The sequence below is a fragment of the Nelumbo lutea genome, chromosome 1 (genome assembly GCF_056320005.1).
Source record: "Nelumbo lutea isolate HS-2025 chromosome 1, American lotus-T2T, whole genome shotgun sequence".
In the NCBI taxonomy this organism is placed as follows: Eukaryota; Viridiplantae; Streptophyta; class Magnoliopsida; order Proteales; family Nelumbonaceae; genus Nelumbo; species Nelumbo lutea.
In genome coordinates, this window is record NC_142684.1 from 176,622,003 (window position 1) to 176,641,146 (window position 19,144).

General features: G+C 46.4%; 1 protein-coding gene across 1 annotated transcript; it reads right to left on the bottom strand.

Moving 5' to 3' along the window:
* Positions 1–284: 284 nt before the first annotated feature.
* Positions 285–1,205, bottom strand: LOC148879409 (putative beta-D-xylosidase). The gene is made up of 3 exons (XM_088974298.1): positions 1,145–1,205; positions 467–858; positions 285–329 (listed from the first exon to the last, which is right to left on the bottom strand). The coding sequence occupies exons 1-3, from the start codon at positions 1,203–1,205 to the stop codon at positions 285–287; spliced, it is 498 nt and encodes a 165-aa protein (XP_088830424.1).
* Positions 1,206–19,144: the final 17,939 nt, after the last annotated feature.

Genomic DNA, 19,144 nt, shown 5'->3' on the forward strand with positions numbered 1-19,144 from the left:
CTTACGATACCAACTGGAGGCTTAGAATAAACCATAACAACATTATTTCCATCTATTGTTCCGTTGTTCTGAACTTGAACAACAACCTCAAACTCATAACAAGCGGTGTCACAACTCACTATATGAATCTTCCTCGTAAGTAACATCTTCACAATATTGATTATTCTGCGGTTTAGTATCAATAGACCCTCCTCGGGATGTTATTTCATAGCTGAAGTTGGTATATAGCTCAACCCATACCCAAATGGAAAAACAGTTGTTCCATTGTAGAATTTGTAGGTTATTCAGGGATAACCCAACTCGTCATTAGGTAGTTGGTAATTTTCCTCCTGAAATATAAAAACAATAAAAAAATCAATTTAATTATTAGAAAAAACTATATTATATAGGCGGCTGGCCAGGATTTTAATTAATTAAAGTGAATAAGAAAAAAAAAAAACCTACCAGGATTGTATTTTTCAAAAACAATGTTAGCAATGGCACATCCACCTTCCTCACTAGGATAACCAGCCCAGAGAATGTCTCCGATGTTAGGGTTCTTCTTAGCAAAAGAAATGTCAATAGAGCCTGAGCACATTAGCACAAGAATAATAGGACCCTTGGCAAAGGATACATCCTGGTTCACCAGTTGGATTTGGTAGCCCAGGAGTAAGAGATCGAGGTGATCCACAAACTCGGCCTCAATTGACAAATCCAACCGCACAACAACAACAGTAGCATCTGCCTTCTTTGTTGCTTCCATGGTTGAGAAAGTGAAGCTATCACTCTTGCAAGCAACATCTACACATCCCTTTTCATATGTAATGTTACCAAATGCAGAGAAACCATCTTTGGGAGAAGTATACTTGCATGGGATACCTACACACACAGACAGTTTGGATTTACTGCTTTTGTCTCTTTCTTTGATTGCATGTATGTTTAGCTTCGTATCAAAGCAGAACTTCTGACTCGATTTTCTTATTATTTACCTTGGTTTTTCTAGTTTGGTGGATTTACTACAATTTTTTTCTATGCTTAAGGTAACTTTGGATTTATCCTTCAAGGTTTTGTAATCCCTTGCAATGTCCACTATTTCCATGAGTATTGACTACAAATTTATTTCATCTAATTATTGACATCTAGCAAAAAACGATAGAAACAGAACCGTTATGGCCACTGGTTTCCATGTCGATGATTCGACCATCTGGTTCGAACAGGTGACCCATTCTAACAACAAAAAATTAAAAAATAATAAAATAATAAAAAATAAAAACGACAAAAAACCATTGAATAGGTCGACAGTTCAACCGCCTAGGTCAATGGGTCGTTGATTGATTCAATGATTTTTGGCTAGGGACCGGGTTTGGCATAAAGCGAAATAGGTTGTTTAGACGGTTTCTGGGCCAAACAGTCCTACTATTCGAGTCAACTGGGGGTTCTCGATGTAGAACAAAGGACAACTATGAAGTAGAATTCAAAACTATCACTATATGATCGTGTTCTTTTATATAAGATTCTTTGCTAAAGCAATATTTAAAACATGAGCACGTGATGATAGACTTTATATGAGTTCACAAGACTCGAGTACTTATAATTGCAAGTTTCTTATTGAGAAACCATTGTTTTTTATTTAATGTAGCAAATAACAATGTTACAATTCCAATCTAGCCCCTACGAAGCAGGGGCCCCTCCGCTAGTATATATATTAAAGGAAAATCTGTTGCCTTTAGGCGAAAGGGGAGACCACCCATTTCCACATATATTATATATATGATTATCTTTTCTACACAAGCTATAAATTGCAAGTGAGAGAATTTGAACCTAGTCATTAAATAATCCAATATCATCTACTTCCGTTTTCTATTTACTTTCATATATACTTGTTTTAATATTAATCATTTTTCTGCAGTTCAATATTTTTATGGTTACAACCTTCTTTTCCTAAATAAAAATAATCCATCTATTTAATTTGCATATTTCCTAGTTTATTTGTATACAATAAATTGAATTTATTTAAAATTTGTATAATTTTCAAATGCAATTTATTACTTTCTTACTTAATTTATATCTACTTTATTAGATTATATTCTCTTTTTAATATGGTAGTCTTAGGTTTTATCTTATATTCAAAACATTTTACATCTAGAAAACAATTGTAAGTATGTTGTATGGAGAAGAGTGTTGGACAATCAAGAAACAATATATCCAGAAAAATGAATGTGGTAGAAATGTGAATGCTAATATGGATAAACAGAAAAATAAAGAGGAAGGATTAGAAATGAAATTATCCGTAGGAACCTATAAATAACTTCAATAGGTAAACTTAAATTGTCTCAATATGTTATAATGCTTTGGTTGTGAATTAGCAGTGCATTGAACGATCAATTAGTGGTGTTTTCGGGACTGTGGCTTTCAGCATCTAGATCTTTTCCTAACCAAATGAGAAAAGGCCAAAATGCGGGAGGCAACAATGTGAAAAGACATGCCAAATGGGGCCTAAGTTAATTGAAGTTTGTCAACGTGGTGTAGACATATAAAATTTATTGAGAATGAAGGTGAATCCCTACGAGCTTTTCCTTTCCGGGGACTGACCCTAGTCCCTAAACCGTCTCCCCTCTCTCCTCTCGTCCAAAAAAGTCTTTTGCAGCCATTGTTGTAGATTATTGTGGCCTTGAAAAAGTTAAGGTTGACGTTAAGCCACCTTCGTTTACCCAGTTTGGGGAGTTGACATGTTTCTTTACGTCAGAAGAAATTGCAAAAGCCCGTGTTCCCTTCCGTCTAATGTTGATATCCAAATGCTCCTACGACAGACCCCCTATTCCTGAGACAAAGGCTTTGCTTCAAAATAGTTTTGCACATAAAAATGATTTTGTCATTTCAGTTCTTGATTTTAATCACCTATTGTTTAGGCTTTTTTGTGAAGAAGATTTCCTACTCATCTGGTTGAAAGAGATTATCTACATAAAAGGCTTTCTGTTTCGGTTCTTCAAATGGTCATCGAACTTTCGTTCAGGGGAGCACCCCTCTGTCCTTCCGATTTCGATTCATCTTTTTATTTGGGAATCCTTTATAAGATCGATTGCTGGTAATGTAAGTCGTGTTCTAAAGGTGCCCCTGGAAACTCTTCATTGCATGTCTGCTAACCTAGCTAGAGTTTGTGTTGAACTTGATATTACTAATCTAAAATCAGGCAAGATTTGGATTGGATTGGGGAAAGAGGGAGGTTTCTTTCAATAAGTTGTGTATGAAAATGATGAAGGAAGATTTGGCCCGACCTCACAGTTATGTGACATGTAGCAGAAACAACAGCTCGGCAAAAAGGCCAAGCCTAAGGCGTGAACAAGGGGACACCTGCGGACCGAACTTCCTACGGGGGGCCCGAACTCACCCTTGGCCCAAAACTAGAGTAATCCAAACTGGCCTACCTTCAGTTCGGGATACACCTCGCCGAACTGGCCAACCTTGTAACAGCTCGGGATATACCTCGCCGAACTGGCCAACCTCGTAACAGCTCGGGATATACCTCGCCGAACTGGCCGACCTTGTAACAGCTCGGGGTATACCTCGCCGAACTGGCCAACCTTGTAGCAGCTCGGGGTATACCTCGCCGAACTGGCCTGCCTTGTAACAGTTCGGGATACACCTCACCGAACTGACCTGCCCTATAGATACCTCCGAACTCAAGGCTTCGCCTCGCTCACCACTCCGCATCACCTTCTGGGCACCAAAACCAAACAAGTCGTACCATGCCTGACACTGAGGAAGTCCGTGCCCGAGGGCGCCGCACCTGACTGACTTGGGATCTGACGCTTGGCGGCCGCACTCTAAACGGCCACCTTCCACCGCCACTAACACTGCCATCTCCAGTTAGAGAGACGGTAAGGCAGTGATGATTCTGTCCCAGTAGAAAGGACGACGGTCGAATTGACAAGCGCAAGGGTAATCATACCCGACCTGACAAGGGCCTCGGAGCGAGTGTGCGAAGTGATTATAGAGCCCCCTACCCCCAACAAACAAGGTATGCAAAACTTTGCGCTATCTGGTTTTATCTTGCTTTTGAAGGATTCTAACTTAAGCTTCGGAGCCATTACACCGGGTTCCCCCCGAAGCTTCCTCATCTCCTCAATTTCAGGTTCCCTGTTATTCAGTTCAGAAGCAAGGTCGTTGACAGCTAAGACCGACCGGATTGCGCTTCATCAATTGGCGCCGTCTGTGGGAACGCTTCAAAAAGCCTCCCTCCAAACTTCCATAACCCCTTTCCTTCAAAAAACCCAACACTCATGGCCTCCTCCAGCAACGCCGGACGTGGCACGGAGACAAACACCACCGGGGAACAACTTCAAGTCTCAGTGGTGTGCGTTGGACAGTTCACCATCCCCCTTTCGGTGGATGGGATCCCCAGCTTGAACGCGCCACAAGCAGTGGCGCCCGTAAACCTTCCTGCCACAAGCATCCCCTTTCCTCCCCCTATTGAGACAACCTTTACTGAACCGACTATCGTCCCCCTGGCAGCCAGCCAAAACCGGTTGGATGACCTGATGCAGTGCATGCGGGCAATGCAAGCCCAAATGCAACAGTTCCAGCGGCACCAGCTTCACCAGCACCAAGTGCTGCACAACATCTCCCAATATCACTATCAACAGCAGTTCCCCCAACTGCCACTGAACCAACCACTACTTCCACCTCGCCACCCCGCTCCGAGGCCGGTCAAGGCCTCCCCGCAGGATGGACGCCCCCACCAGGGAAAGGCCTCCTGGCCCCAGAACCCCCATAACAGCCAGGCCTCATCCCCAGGCTAAAGAGAGAAAAAAATCATCCCCGCCTCGCAGCTCGCAGGCGGGTCGAGAACCTCGCCCGCAAGATCGGCACCTCGACGCTCCAAGCCTGAGTTCCCGCTCATGGAAAACCGATTCGGCGCCCTCACGGCAGACTACCAGCATTCCGGGCCCATCGAGCTCGGCAACACGGAGGCCAGCAGCGCCAGTACAAGGCCCACTCAACAACGAAGGCGCCGGCGAAGTCGCTGATCAGCCACCCGTGTCTTGTCAGAGCTCAGAGGCAAAGAAGAGACGAGCTCAGACGAGGTAGGAGCTGCCCTGATTCTCTCGTTTCCTTCCCCCCTCGCATCAGAACTCCTGGCGGTCCTCTTACCCAGAAATTTCAAGCTCCCACCTCTGGACAAGTACGATGGGTCCTTCGACCCCAACGACCACGTTGACGCTTTCCAGTCCCAAATGCACATCGCCAGGGCCAGTGAATCGTGCATGTGCGTGGCCTTCACCACCACCCTCCGGGGGGTAGCCCGCACCTGGTACAAGAACCTGGCCCGAGGGTCGATAAAGTGCTGGGCCCAGTTTGTGCAGGTCTTCACCGCACACTTTGTCACCAGCCAACGGTGCCCCAGAACAGAGGAAAGCATCTTCGGAGTAGTCCAAAGGGAAGGAGAATCCATCCGGGGCAACATCAAGCGATTCAACGAAGCATGCTTGCAGATACCGCGGTTGGACCCCGTAGTGCAGCTCGCGGTGGCCAAAAGAGGGGTAACGACAAAGAATTCAAATGGCACATGATGGCTAACCAGCCCGCAACCGTGGCCGAATTCCTCAAGCCCGCAGACAAGTTCATGAGGACAGAGGAAGAAATCAACCAACGAACCGAAGGCGGGAACGAGAAAAGAAAGAGGGAAGGCGAGCTCTCCAACCCAGTCGATAGGAAAAACCCGACACAGGAGCCGAAGCCGAACCAATCGTTCCGAGCTCCCCTAGCAGTTTGGACGGATTACACGCCATTAAACACAAGGTGGACCGAGATCTTAATGACGATCAAGGACGCCCCATACATGAAGTGGCCACCTCGCCTAAAGGGAAATCCGAATGAGAGAAATAAGAATTTGTATTGTAGTTTCCATAGAGACCATGGTCATAGTACCGAGCAGTGTAATAATCTCTGGGAGTCTAGCAGCAGACCTGCCGAGCCGTTGCAGCGACAACCTCCGGAAGAGAGGCCAGTTCGGGGAACCATCCATGTAATTGTGGGAGGTCCGGTGGTAGCAGGGTGTACCTCGGCAGTGGCCCGGACTTCAATTCGCGAAGCGGCCCTCGAGGAAGGAAACCCCCAAAGAGGCCAAAGACCGAAGAACCAATCTTCTTCACGGAGGACGACGCGCGAGGGGTACGCTACCCCCATGATGACGCGCTTGTCATTAAACTAAGGATCAACGACTTCGAGGTCAAACGTGTACTCATAGATTCGGGCAGCTCAGCGGACATCCTCTTCAAATCAGCGTTCGACCAGCTACAGTTACAGAGGAGCTAGTTGAAGCCTGCGAACACTCCCCTGGTGGGTTTCAGCGGAGAGGAAGTCAGGCCCCTCGGAAAAATAACAGTACCTGTGGAAGTCGGCACATGGCCTTGTGCGGTCAGATTCAACCATGATTTCTTGGTGGTCGCAACCCCCTCCCCATACAATGCCATAATAGGGCGGCCGATCACGCATATCATACGGGCGGTGGTCTCCACCTACTATTTGGCCATGAAGTTCCCTACGGACTTCGGTGTAGGGGTAGCGCGGGGCGACCAGCTTGAGTCCCGCAAGTGTTATGTTGCCGCCCTGAAGGGAAAAACCAAGGCGGTCGACGACCTCAAACCAGAGCAGCCTGCGGAGCAAGGTGAGGAACGAGCTTCACCCATAGAAGAAACGGTCGCAATCCCGACTTCGGCCACGGACCCAGCTCGCACACTTCAGATCGGAGCTTCCGTCGAGGAACCCCTACGAACCGAACTAGTGAGTTTTTTACTTCAAAATTTAGATATTTTTGCCTGGTCCGCGGCTGACATGCTCGGCATTAGCCCCTGCCTAATAACTCACAAACTTAATACTGACCCTGTAGTCAGACCCGTTAGACAGAAGAAACGCAACTTAGCCCCAAAACGCTGGAGGGCGGTCGATGAGGAGGTCGAGAAGCTCCTCACAACAAACTTCATAAGGGAAGTCCATTACCCGAGCTGGGTGGCCAACCTGGTGTTGGTAAGAAAGGCAAACGACAAGTAGCGCATGTGCGTCGACTACACTGACCTGAACCGAGCTTGCCCGAAAGATTGCTTCCCCCTCCCCAGAATTGACCGCCTAGTGGACGCGACCTCGGGAAATGAGTTGCTAAGCTTCCTGGACGCCTACTCGGGCTACAACCAAATCCGGATGGACCCATCTGATGAGGAAAAAACCAGCTTCATAACCGAGTTCAGCCTATATTGCTACAAGGTCATGCCCTTCGGATTAAAAAATGCTGGGGCGACTTTCCAAAGAGTTGTAAATAGGCTGTTTTGGCCCCTGATTGGCACGAAGATAGAGTGCTATGTAGATGACATGGTCGTCAAGACTCAGTTTTCACAAGAATTAATACAAGACTTAGATTCTGTCTTCCAAATCCTGCGTCAGTTTAGCATGAAATTGAACCCCAACAAATGTGTCTTCGGCGTCACCTCGGGAAAATTCCTAGGGTACATTGTCAATCGGTGCGGTATTGAGGCCAAACCGGATAAGGTAAAAGTCATTCTAGATATGAGACCACATCGGAAAGTAAAAGAAGTTCAGAGGCTAAACGGCCGCATAGCCGCCCTGAGCCGCTTCATGTCCAAATCAGCAGACCGCTGCCTACCTTTCTTCAAAGCAATCAAAGGCAAAGGGTTCGAGTGGACCCAGGACTGCCAGCTTGCGTTTGACGAGCTAACAGGTTACCTCGCTAGTGTGCCGACCTTAGCCCGGCCCGAGGAGGGCGGGGTCTTAGAACTATACCTCTCGGCAAGCGACGAGGTGGTCAATTCGGTACTAATAAAAGAAATAGACCGGGTCCAGCGACCCATCTATTATGTTAGTAAAATTTTGTAGGGAGCAGAGACAAGGTACCCGTAGATAGAAAAGCTAGCATACGCACTGGTGACAGTAGCTCGGAAACTCCGCCCATACTTCCAGGCTCACACCGTCATCGTCCTGACTGACAAACCTCTGAGACAAGTTTTACTCAAACCCAAGGTTTCCGGTCGACTGACGAAATGGGCCATCGAACTCAGCGAGTACGACCTCCAGTACAAGCCAAGAACTACTATTAAGGCCCAAGCTTTGGAAGATTTTATCGTCGAGTGCACTTTTAGCCACGAAGCCCTACAGGTCGAGCCCGAGGTCCCCAGTTCAGGCGAACCCAGAGCTCCCGAGCCAATAGAGTCTGAACCCCGTGAAGTAGCAGCCAAGGTGGCATCTCTCCTGGTCAGGCGAAACGCGAACTGGGATGAGGAGCCCTGGATCCTTCACGTGGATGGTTTCTCGAACCGGCAAGGCAGCGGGGCTAGAATAGTCTTATGCGGCCCGGGCGGCACAAAATTAGAATACACACTACGCTTTGAGTTCGCGGCATCCAACAACGAGGCAGAGTACGAAGCATTGATAGCTGGGCTGGACCTAGCGCCAAAGGTAAAGGAAAAACACTTAGTCATCTGCAGCGATTCCCAGCTCATGGTCAACCAAGTTACAGGCGAGTATGAAGCACGCGAGCTCTCCATGATCGCATATTTGGCGAAAGTAAAAGAAACCCTGCTCAACTTCCAGTCACACTTCATCAGACAAATCCCAAGGTCAGAGAACACTGAGGCCGACGCTCTGTCCCGGTTAGCCATCACAAGTCACAACAACATGAGAACCGTGTACATAGAGGACTTACCTTGGCCTAGTATTCTCTGGGGGACAGAGGAGGTCACTCCCGTCCTGGAAGAAGAGCCGAGCTGGATCGACCCACTCGCGAGTTTCTTAATAGACGGAACCCTCCCTGCAGAACGCAATGCGGCCAAGAGGGTGCAGCGCCAGGCAGCCAAATACGTCATAATAGACGAACGGTTATACCAACGGTCCTACACGCTCCCCTACTTGCGTTGCCTACGACCTACTGAAGCCGAATTCGTACTCCGCGACACTCATGAAGGCCTGTGCGGCGGACACTTGGGGGGCAGAGCACTCGCCCAAAAAGCACTTCGACAAGGATACTACTGGCCAACGATGAAGGCAGAATCTGTCGAGCTCGTCAGAAAATGCGACAAGTGTGAGAAGCACGCCAATATCCACCATCAACCTGCCTCCGACCTCAAATACCTCGCCAGCCCATGGCCCTTTGCACAATGGGGCATTGACCTCCTGGGGCCATTCCCACCAGCAACAGGTGGAAGAAAATTCCTAGTCGTCGCAGTAGATTACTTTACGAAGTGGATAGAAGCCGAACCTCTGGCAACTGTTACGGCCCGAAACATACAGACCTTCTTTTGGGAGAACATAGTATGTCGCTTCGGGTTACCTCGGGTACTAATTTCCGACAACGGCAAGCAGTTCGAGGATATCAAGTTCCAAGAGTGGTGCCATAACATGGGGATTCGGCAAAACTTCACATCAGTCGTGCACCCGCAGGCAAATGGTTAGACGGAAGTAATGAACAGAGCCATCCTGCGCGGACTGAAAGCACGTTTGGATCGAGCTAAGGGATTGTGGGCCGAAGAGCTACCAAGTGTTTTGTGGGCTCACCGAACTATAGAAAAAACCGCCACGGGAGAAACCCCCTTCAATCTCACCTACGACACTGAAGCAGTGATCCCGGTGGAAATCGAAGTACCAACATTGCGACTAGAAACATACGACGATCGGGCAAACGGAGACGAGTTACGTACCAACCTTGACCTATTGGACGAGGTAAGGGACCTCGCGCACATCCGGACAGCGGCATACCAGCAGCAGGTAGCTCGCTACTACAATGCCAGAGTAAAGCAACGAAACTTCCGAGTCGGCGACTTGGTCCTTCGTAAGATTATGGTGCCCGAACCCGGCGTGGGCTAACTTGGACCAAACTGGGAAGGGCCCTATAAAGTAAAGACAGCGCTCGGGGGGGCATACGAACTCGAAACCTTGGAAGGCAAATAAGTACCTCGAGCGTGGAACATCGTAAACTTAAGGTGATACTACCTATAAACCGCCAAGCAAAGTTGACGAAATTAGGTCCTATGGGCCACGATGCAGAGCCAAGAGGAACCTCGGCGTAAACAAGCAAAGAAAAGTCGGGCATATTATCAACTCGACAAAAAATCAGTTCGCTGCAAAAGCCTTCGCGGCAAAACAGGTCGCGGAAGTATAATAACCCGGATGAGAAAGTGGCATATTCAGTTCAACAAAGAATCAGTTCGGGGAAAAGGAACACTTGGGCAAAAAGATTCTATTCCATTGCAAGAAACAAGAGTACATTGGCCATCAGAAGGGACTTACAAAAAAAAAAAAGATTATCTTTACATGCTCGGAGCTACTTCTTCGCCATCAGAAGGCACTTCAACAACACCCGAAGGCCCTGCCTCTACTTCAGAGTCCGGCTCGCCATCGGCAGCATTGGCCTTCTCCTAAGTTATACGCGAAGTGGATATGGCACTAACGTCGAGGTCGGGGTACGTGTTCCGGATCATCCACCTACTCAGTTTAACCCCCTTCTGTAAGAATCCACCATCAGATTGTCAAAACGCGGAGAGGCAATGTAGTCTTCAACGGCCTTCTTCTTGGCGTCTTCAATGCCTTGAGAAAAAATCTGTGTTTTCTCCCTGATGTCCTCCTGAAGATATTCGACTTGATGCTGCAAATCCAACTTCAAGTCCGCCATGTGCTTGACAACTACCCCCATGGCCTCGGCATCATGCTGAGAACTTGCCTGCCTGGCCACTGCGACGCGAGCAGCCTCTTCGGCAGCATAAGCGGCCGCCTCTGCAGCACGGAAAGCCTCTTCAGCAGCATGGGCGACAGCCTCAGTAGCTCGCGCCTGTTGCGAGCTCCTCTCCACTTGGGCTGCTAAGGCATGAATCGAAGAATTCACCTACCAAAAGAAACAAGTGTGCAATAACAGCAAAAGCGACAAAAAATGAAAAAGACAGACGGAATCTGACTTACCACCATAGCATGTGTTACGGCGCGGCAGGCAACCTGATTCAAAGGAAGATCGGTCCACGCCGCGATCTCCTCAGGGAAAGTAGCCTCCCTACTCTTTTGAAGAGCGTAGTTCGGCATCAACACGCTCCTGAACTCCCCTTGAGCTCCCAAACCCGAGGGCCCAGCCCGCGTATGAGCGGACCCAGAGTGAGCAGGAGCACTTGAGTATGCAGGAGCGCCCGTGTGAGTGGTCTCAGCGTAAGGCGCCCCAACAGTTTCATGCATCGGTGGAGTCACCTCGGGCTCCCTGAGCAGATCCTCTAGCGTGTGGTCTGGAACTTGGGGCTCCTCATCCAGGGGCAGCTCGGTACGAGTTCGCTTGGCGACCTATTTCCTCCTCTTCATACCTTGGAACAGACGCCCCCCACGATTTCTCTCCGCGTCCATCACACCTGCAGAAACGAGTTCGACATCAGAAAAAATGAAGGAATAAAGCAAGCAAGAAACCGCATAGCTAGAAACCTACCCGAACTCAGATCGGTCGCAATAAGCTTGGCCTCCGTTAAGTAGTGATGGCACTTTAAACCTTGTCGTGCCCATTGCCGGAGGCCCTTCACTGTCTCTTTATCGAGAGTAACACCTGAATCAGGAGCGGCCTCACCCCACCCGGTCTGAAAGGGTCATCCTTGTGCACTTCGCACACCGAAGTAGTCCCGCTTCCACGCTGGGACCTTATTAGGAAGATCATGCAGAAGCTTAAAGCCCTGGCGAGGAGAAAGGTAATACGCCCGTCTTCCCCTAGGAAGAGAACCCGTCTGTCTATTGAGCATCAAGATGGAGGAGAATATCTCTAAGTCTAAGGGGAAATTCTACTCGCAAAAAAGGGAAACTGTCCCCACCAGGTTTCGAATAGAGTTTGGATGAAGTTGGCCAATGGTGACACTGAAGTGGTTTATGACTTCGATGAGAAGGGGGTGAAAAAGAAGTCGGAACCCCGCAGCGAGCTGCTCTCGAAAAATCACGATCTCATCAGGACCGTGTTCCCGAGGAAAGCTACCCGAAGGAATAAAATATGTATACCCCCCAGGAAGGTTGTAAGACATAAGTATAGATTGAAGCCCCTCAGGCGTCATAGTCGAGGGACCAAACCTGTCTAGCATCCGACCTCGGCGAGAGGTAGACGCCAAACTGCCCGAAGCGGCTCGGCCTACTGGTTCATAGTCCTCGAGTTCCACCTCAGGATCGCTGAGGAAGTCGGGGGATACGGCTCGGTTTGTAGAACCTACGTCAGTCCTACTTGAAGAGTCGTCTGAGCTATCAAAGCTAGACATTGAGGAAAAGAGGTGGATTTAGGAAGGTACTCACGGGAAGAAAGTTTTGAAGGCTCCGGAGATGGGAACAAGCCAAAAAAACCTTGAAGGCTATGTAACCAGCCTAGACGCGAGCTGAAAAAAAAACTTTGACATGAGATGAAAAGTTGGATGCGAGCTTAGTAGACAAACCACAAAAGTGACAAGTCGACTGGGGTCCCCCACTATTTATAGCTACAGTAACCAAGAACCGACCGTGCAGATCAAAGACGATCCGACGGCCCACGTTTGCGTTGACCGCACGTCCCATAAGGTCGAGACGTGATTGGCGCACGTCTTTCCGAAAAGAGTGAAACGTCAGCGCACACCTTCTTGAAACCGACGTCGCGCCGACACGCGTCTTTCTGAAACTGACTGCGCCGCACGTCTCCCTGATAGCCGTCCGCGCACGTACAGCAGTGGCGCGCTTTTTTCAAGTTTGAATGACCCATTGTCACGTCCCAGCGGCGCGAATTTTTGAAATTTAAAACGCGCGCTGTCACAACCATCAACATTTATGAGTAGGCACGTTTCCAGCCTTCTCGGAAACCGAAGAACCCTGGCAAAAGCAACTCGCGCAGTCAAGATTTGAAGGACGGGACAAATCCACCTACTACCTCGCGAAACTTCCCGCACCAGGGCAAGACCCTTGGCGCGAGGAGTGGGGGGCAATTGATGAAGGAAGATTTGGCCCGACCTCACAGTTATGCGACACGTGGCAGAAATAACAGCTCGGCAAAAAGGCCAAGCCTAAGGCGTGAACAAGGGGACACCAGCGGACTGAACTCCCTATGGGGGGCCCGAACTCACCCTTGGCCCAAAACCAGAGTAATCCGAACTGGCCTACCTTCAGTTCGGGATACACCTTGCCGAACTGGCCAACCTTGTAACAGCTCGGGATATACCTCGTTGAACTGGCCAACCTCGTAACAGCTCGGGATATACCTCGCCGAACTGGCCGACATTGTAATAGCTCGGGGTATACCTCGCCGAACTGGCCAACCTTGTAACAGCTCGGGGTATACCTCACCGAACTGCCTGCCTTGTAACAGTTCGGGATACACCTCGCCGAACTGACCTACCCTATAGATACCTCCGAACTCAAGGCTTCGCCTCGCTCACCACTCCGCATCACCTTCTGGGCACCAAAACCAAACAAGTCGTACCATGCCTGGCACTGAGGAAGTCCGTGCCCGAGGGCGCCGCACCTGACTGACTTGGGATCTGACGCTTGGCGGCCGCACTCTAAATGGCCACCTGCCATCGCCACTGACACCGCCATCTCCAGTTAGAGAGACGGTTAGGCAGTGACGGTTCTGTCCCAATAGAAAGGACGACGGGCAAATTGACAAGCGCAAGGGTAATCATACCCGACCTGACAAGGGCCTCGGAGCGAGTGCGCGAAGTGATTATAAAGCCCCCTGCCCCCAACAAACAAGGTATGCAAAACTTTGCACTATCTGGTTTTATCTTGCTTTTGAAGGATTCTAACTTAAGCTTCGGAGCCGTTACACCGGGTTCCCCCTGGAGCTTCCTCATCTCCTCCGTTTCAGGTTCCCTGCTATTCAATTCATAAGTAAGATCGTTGACAGCTAAGACTAGCCAGATCGCGCGCTTCATCAGAAAATATCCCAACCTATTGCTCTAACTTCCATAAAGTCGATCACGAAAGTGCTCTTTGTAAAAAAAAAATGAGAGAGGAGAAAAGAACCAAAACCAGAAAACAAGGTGCAGGAAAATTGCTTTCACGTCAACACTGGGAGCGGGGAACCTTTCTTTGTCAATGGCCAAAGAAATCCTGTTTAATCTGAAACGGAAACCCTTATGAAAAACAAAAAAAGAATTATTAGATCAGAGTGGCAACCAATAGGAGAGGTAAGTCGTTATGGCCAAGTAATTTCTAAGACCCATGTCGGCGCGTGGATTTATTCCCCCAATGGAGGAAGCTCCATACAAAGCCTTTGGTACACCTTCAAAGGTTGGTGATTACTCTTCTTCTGGAATCTCTGATATTTTAAGACCCATATCGGCGGATGGTGTTAGGGCTAGAGAGGAAAAGAGTCGACTAGATACTATTGAATCGTTAAAAGCCTTTCACAGAGGGCTTAAAGATTGGTTTATTGTAGCCTTAAAGAGAATCGGAACTTCTACTACAAGTATAATAGGAGATTTGGATCAGGAAGTTGTCGTAGACTCGCCGGAAAATGTTGTCGGAACACATGAAGTTTCAAGGAATTCCCCTAGGGTTGTTGAACGGGTCATGCATGAACCGACTCAAATTAGATCGAAGTTGGTTGACTCGATGGATGTGATGGTTCGTTCAAAATGGCCAAGGCAGACCTACTTTCTAATAATGATTAAAACCTTATTCTGGAATATTAGAGGTATTAGAGGAAGTAAATCTCTTCGGAGATTAAGGAAAATTATCCAAATTCATAATATTACTTTTCTTGCCATTCTTGAGCCGATGATTGATTCTTGCAATATTCTCCAAATTAGAATAAAGATTAGAATGGAGTATTGTCAGTCTAATGGCGATGGTGTGTAAAAAATTTGGCTTTTTTGGAAGGATTCGTTTACTATTAGAGAAGTTAATTCTTGTCCTCAAGCTTTAAGCGTGGAAGTAACTCACCCAGGATTCGACACTCCTTGTTTTGTTTCTGCAGTTTATGCTAGCTGTAATTATAGCCAAAGAAGAGAGTTGTGGGATAATTTAATTCAGTTTGGGTACACTTGTAAAGGGCCTTGGTTGTTGGGAGGGGATTTCTGTTGGATTTTAATCTCATAAAAGATTAAATTCAATGGGTTTGATTGGTCAATTACATGAAAAATTGCATCTGTACATTTGTTTGAAAAAATCAGTTTTTCTCTTACAAAGCCTAGTTTTGAATTTGTCCCACATTAGAAAATTATAAGTTTTGTTTTCAATATTTTAATAGGAGCTGATTTACACTCCTTAGAATTAGTAGAGGAGAGTATGGGGATTTGATATCGCGCAATGCGCGCGCACGTGTGTGGCGCAATGAGGCACTTTAGAGGCGCCTAATTTTGGTACGTTGATGACCGTTGATCACCATTGATGAGATCAATGGTCACGATTCGATCGGGTGTGATCAAGAGGCACAATTCAAAGTTAACAGTCACTAACTGTTAACAACTTTTTAAACAGTCACAATGGTTGAAATTGTGACTGTTCAAGGTGCCTTCTCTAAACCAGCACCTACCTTTTCCTCATACCTCTTCACAAGTTATTTAAGGAGCATGAATCAGACTCCAAAAACACAATTTTGAAATTCACTATCTCTCTCTCTCAGTCCGGTCTACTATAGTCTCACAGAAGGTTTCTTTGGAGACTCTTCAACTTTGCTGGTTGCAGATTCTCGCCCAAGGCTCTGTTGTATCCTGGGAACAAATTTGCCTGTAACCCAACAGCAAACTCAGTAAAACTGAGTGGGGGCAAATAACGTTCTAAAGACAGTGTCTTCAGACGCGCCTCAGAGCTTCTCCTCTTAAATTACAGTGATCCCATCTTCCCCAACAACTTCAACGTGGTGGCTGATCCGAGTGAACGAATTAAGAGGCATGGCACTCTCGTTCATAATAATTTACCTATGCATGATTCTTGCAACTTTATTGTCGAGGCGGGCTTGATGGATTTGGGTTTTCATGGGCCTACATTTACTTGGTCTAATAGGGCCTCTTGGGCCAGGGCTTGATAAGATTTTGGCAAATAATGCTTGGGTAACCCAGTTTCATGTAACATCCATAAACCACCTTAACAGAGCTACTTCTGATCATGCTCCTCTCATCGTCACAATCTCTAACGGAACTAGTCATGGGCCTACTCCGTTCAGATTCCAAAGAATGTGGACCACACATCCGCGGTTCAAATCAATAGTTCAAGAGGTTTGGGCAACTTAGATTGAAGGAAATTGTCTTTTTTACTTTGTCAACTAATCTAAAAAAGCTAAAACAAAGGCTTTTCTGAGTGGAATAAGGCAACTTTTGGTGATGTTTTCGTCAATGTTCGGAATGCTAAACAACTGTTCTTGAGGCTGAAACATCCATCATCTTTGATGATTCGCCTTCCAATCACCAGGCTCTTCTTCATGCAAAAGAAACTTTGAACCAAATTCTTCTTCAAGAAGAAATTTTCTTATGCCAAAAATCAAGAGAAAAGTGGCTACGGGAAGGTGATAAAAATTCTAGGTTTTTTTCATTCATCTGTGAGAGCCCCAAGGAAGGTTTCTAGTATAAGGAAAATGGAAATCAATGGAATGGAGACAAACGACTTGAGTATTATTAAATCTCATGCAGCTGATTTCTTTGAGAATTTACTGACTGAGGAGGGTTCGACCCACCATGAAAATCTCTTTGGCTGCATTCCCCACTTAATTATTGATGATGATAACTTAGTGTTGGTGAAAGTCCCAGACACTGATGAAATTAAGCTCACCGTTTTCAGCATGAAACTGTGAATCACCCCTGGCCCAGATGACCTCGATGGCTACTTTTTCACACATAGTTGGGATTTCGTTGGTGCAAATGTCTGCAATGCAATCAGGGAGATTTTCATCACCAAATCACTTCCTAGGTATTACACTTCGACCTTCGTCATTCTTATTCCTAAAGTTGCTAACCCCAAATGCTTTGGTGATTTTAGGTCCATTAGCTTGTGTAGCTTTTGCTACAAGATTTTTGCAAAAATCCTCTCGAACAGACTTAAACCCATACTCCCTTGAATAATATCCCTTGAGTAGGGGGCCTTCGTTGAGGGGAGGTACATTGGAGATAATATATCCTTGGTCCAAGAAATGGCAGGCAAAATCAATAGGAAATCAAGGGGTGGAAATGTTATTTTCAAACTGGACATGGCTAAGGCTTATGACCATCTTAGCTGGGATTTCATTTTTACTGTGCTTTGAAGGTTTGGCTTTAGTGAAATTTGGATTAATCTCGTAAAATTAGGTCTTTGCAATTGTTGGTTTTCTGTAATGGGTAATGGCTCTCCCATTGGGTACTTCGGGGTTTGAGACAGCGTCACCCCCTCTCGCCTAGCTTGTTCATCATAGTGGAAGAAGTTCTTAGTAGAGGTTTGAATTGGCTATTTTCTAATGGTTTTGTGGAGCACTTCTAACTTCCAAGGGGTGCTATAACCATCTCACATAGTCTGTTTGTAGATGATGCAATCATTTTTACTACGGGCTTGAAGAGAGGCTTAAGGAACTTGCTGCAATTCCTAAATGTTTATGAGGAGAATTCTGGTCAATGAATTAACAAACTTAAGTCTTGTTTCATGATTTCTGAGAAGACTCATACACAAAGAGTGGAGTTGATAGCTGAATTAACTGGGTTCTGCAGGAAAATTTTCCTATTCACCTATTTGGGTGCTCTAATTGGAAACAAAAGATTGCGTGTCAGGGACTTTGATTCCTTAATCTGCAAAATCCGAAGAAAGCTCGAAGGGTGGAAATCGAAAATTCTTTTAGCTGGGGGTAAGTTAATTCTTATTAAACATGTTCTCCAAAGTATGCCTATTCACGTCTTAAGCTCTGTTTCACCACCTAAAAAAGTTATACAACAAATCCATAAAATTTTTGCCCAATTTTGTTGGGGTTCCTCAGATTTTGGCCCTAGTCACCACTGGAGAAGTTGGGATCTGATATGTAAGCCATGCAACGAAGGGGGTTTAGGGATTCGATCTCTTTTTGAGGTCATTAAGGCTTGCTGAATCAAAGCTTGCTTCAAACTTATTGAAAATTCATCTTTGTAGGCACAATTCTTTACAGCAAGATATCTAGGATCTAACCCCCTCAGTATAGCGTTACTTAATCCCTGCGCCACTAGATATTGGAAGGAAAATTTTCTAGTAAGAGACATCACTATAGAGATAAGCAAGTGGATAATCGGCGGTGATTCCGTATCTTTCTGGTATCATCATTGGACTGGACACAGGCCACTTGTTTTTGAAACAGACCAAGCAGAGGTGGTGGATTTCAATGTTAATGAAGTTCTTGGAGATGGTGACTCTTGGAATTTTCCAAGTAATTTAAGAGTCCTAGAAAATATTTAGCAGTTGGCCCGCAAGCCCAAAATCAAGCTTACTAATGCCAATGACAGGTTGGTGTGGACAAGAAACTTAAGCGGGTGCTTTTCTACCTCGTCAGCCTGGAATCTTGCAAGAAATCATGGGACAATTGTGAACTGGACCAAATTTATTTGGGAAGCAGGTATCACTAAAAAAATCTCTATCTTCATGTGGCAGTTCATGTTCAAAGCCCTTGCTACTGAAGATCTTATCATAAAGAAAGGGATTAACTTGGTTTCCAAGTGTAGATGTTGTGGCAACCCAAATCAAGAGCCTTTTGACCATTTGTTTTCTATAGGAGTACTGGCCCCAAAGTGTTGGAAGTACTTTGCTGATATTTTTGAGATTCCAATTCATAGGACCCAAGATGTGATAAGCAGGGTCAAGGACTAGTGAAGCCTTTGTACCAAAGACTCCCAACGGAACTAAGTTTTAAGAATCTTGCCTTCAGTCCTATTGTGGGAATTCTAGGTTGAAATATGTGGACACTGTTTTGAAGGGAAGTACCTAGTGGCCAACCAAATTATTATCAGTATTAAAAGTTGAATCTTTGAATTAAACAAATTGGCTCCACCCCTTCGGTTTTTGGAATCTAATATGAGATGGAATGCCACTCTTCAAATCCCAACTAAGTCTATTAAAACCAGATTTGTCAAGTGGATTAAATGGCAACCTCCTATCCAAGGTACAGTTAAGCTGAACACTGATGGAGCCTCTAGAGGGAACTTGGGTTTGGAAGGAGCGGGGGGGGGGTGGTCAGAGATGGGGATGGTAAATTCATTAGTGGCTT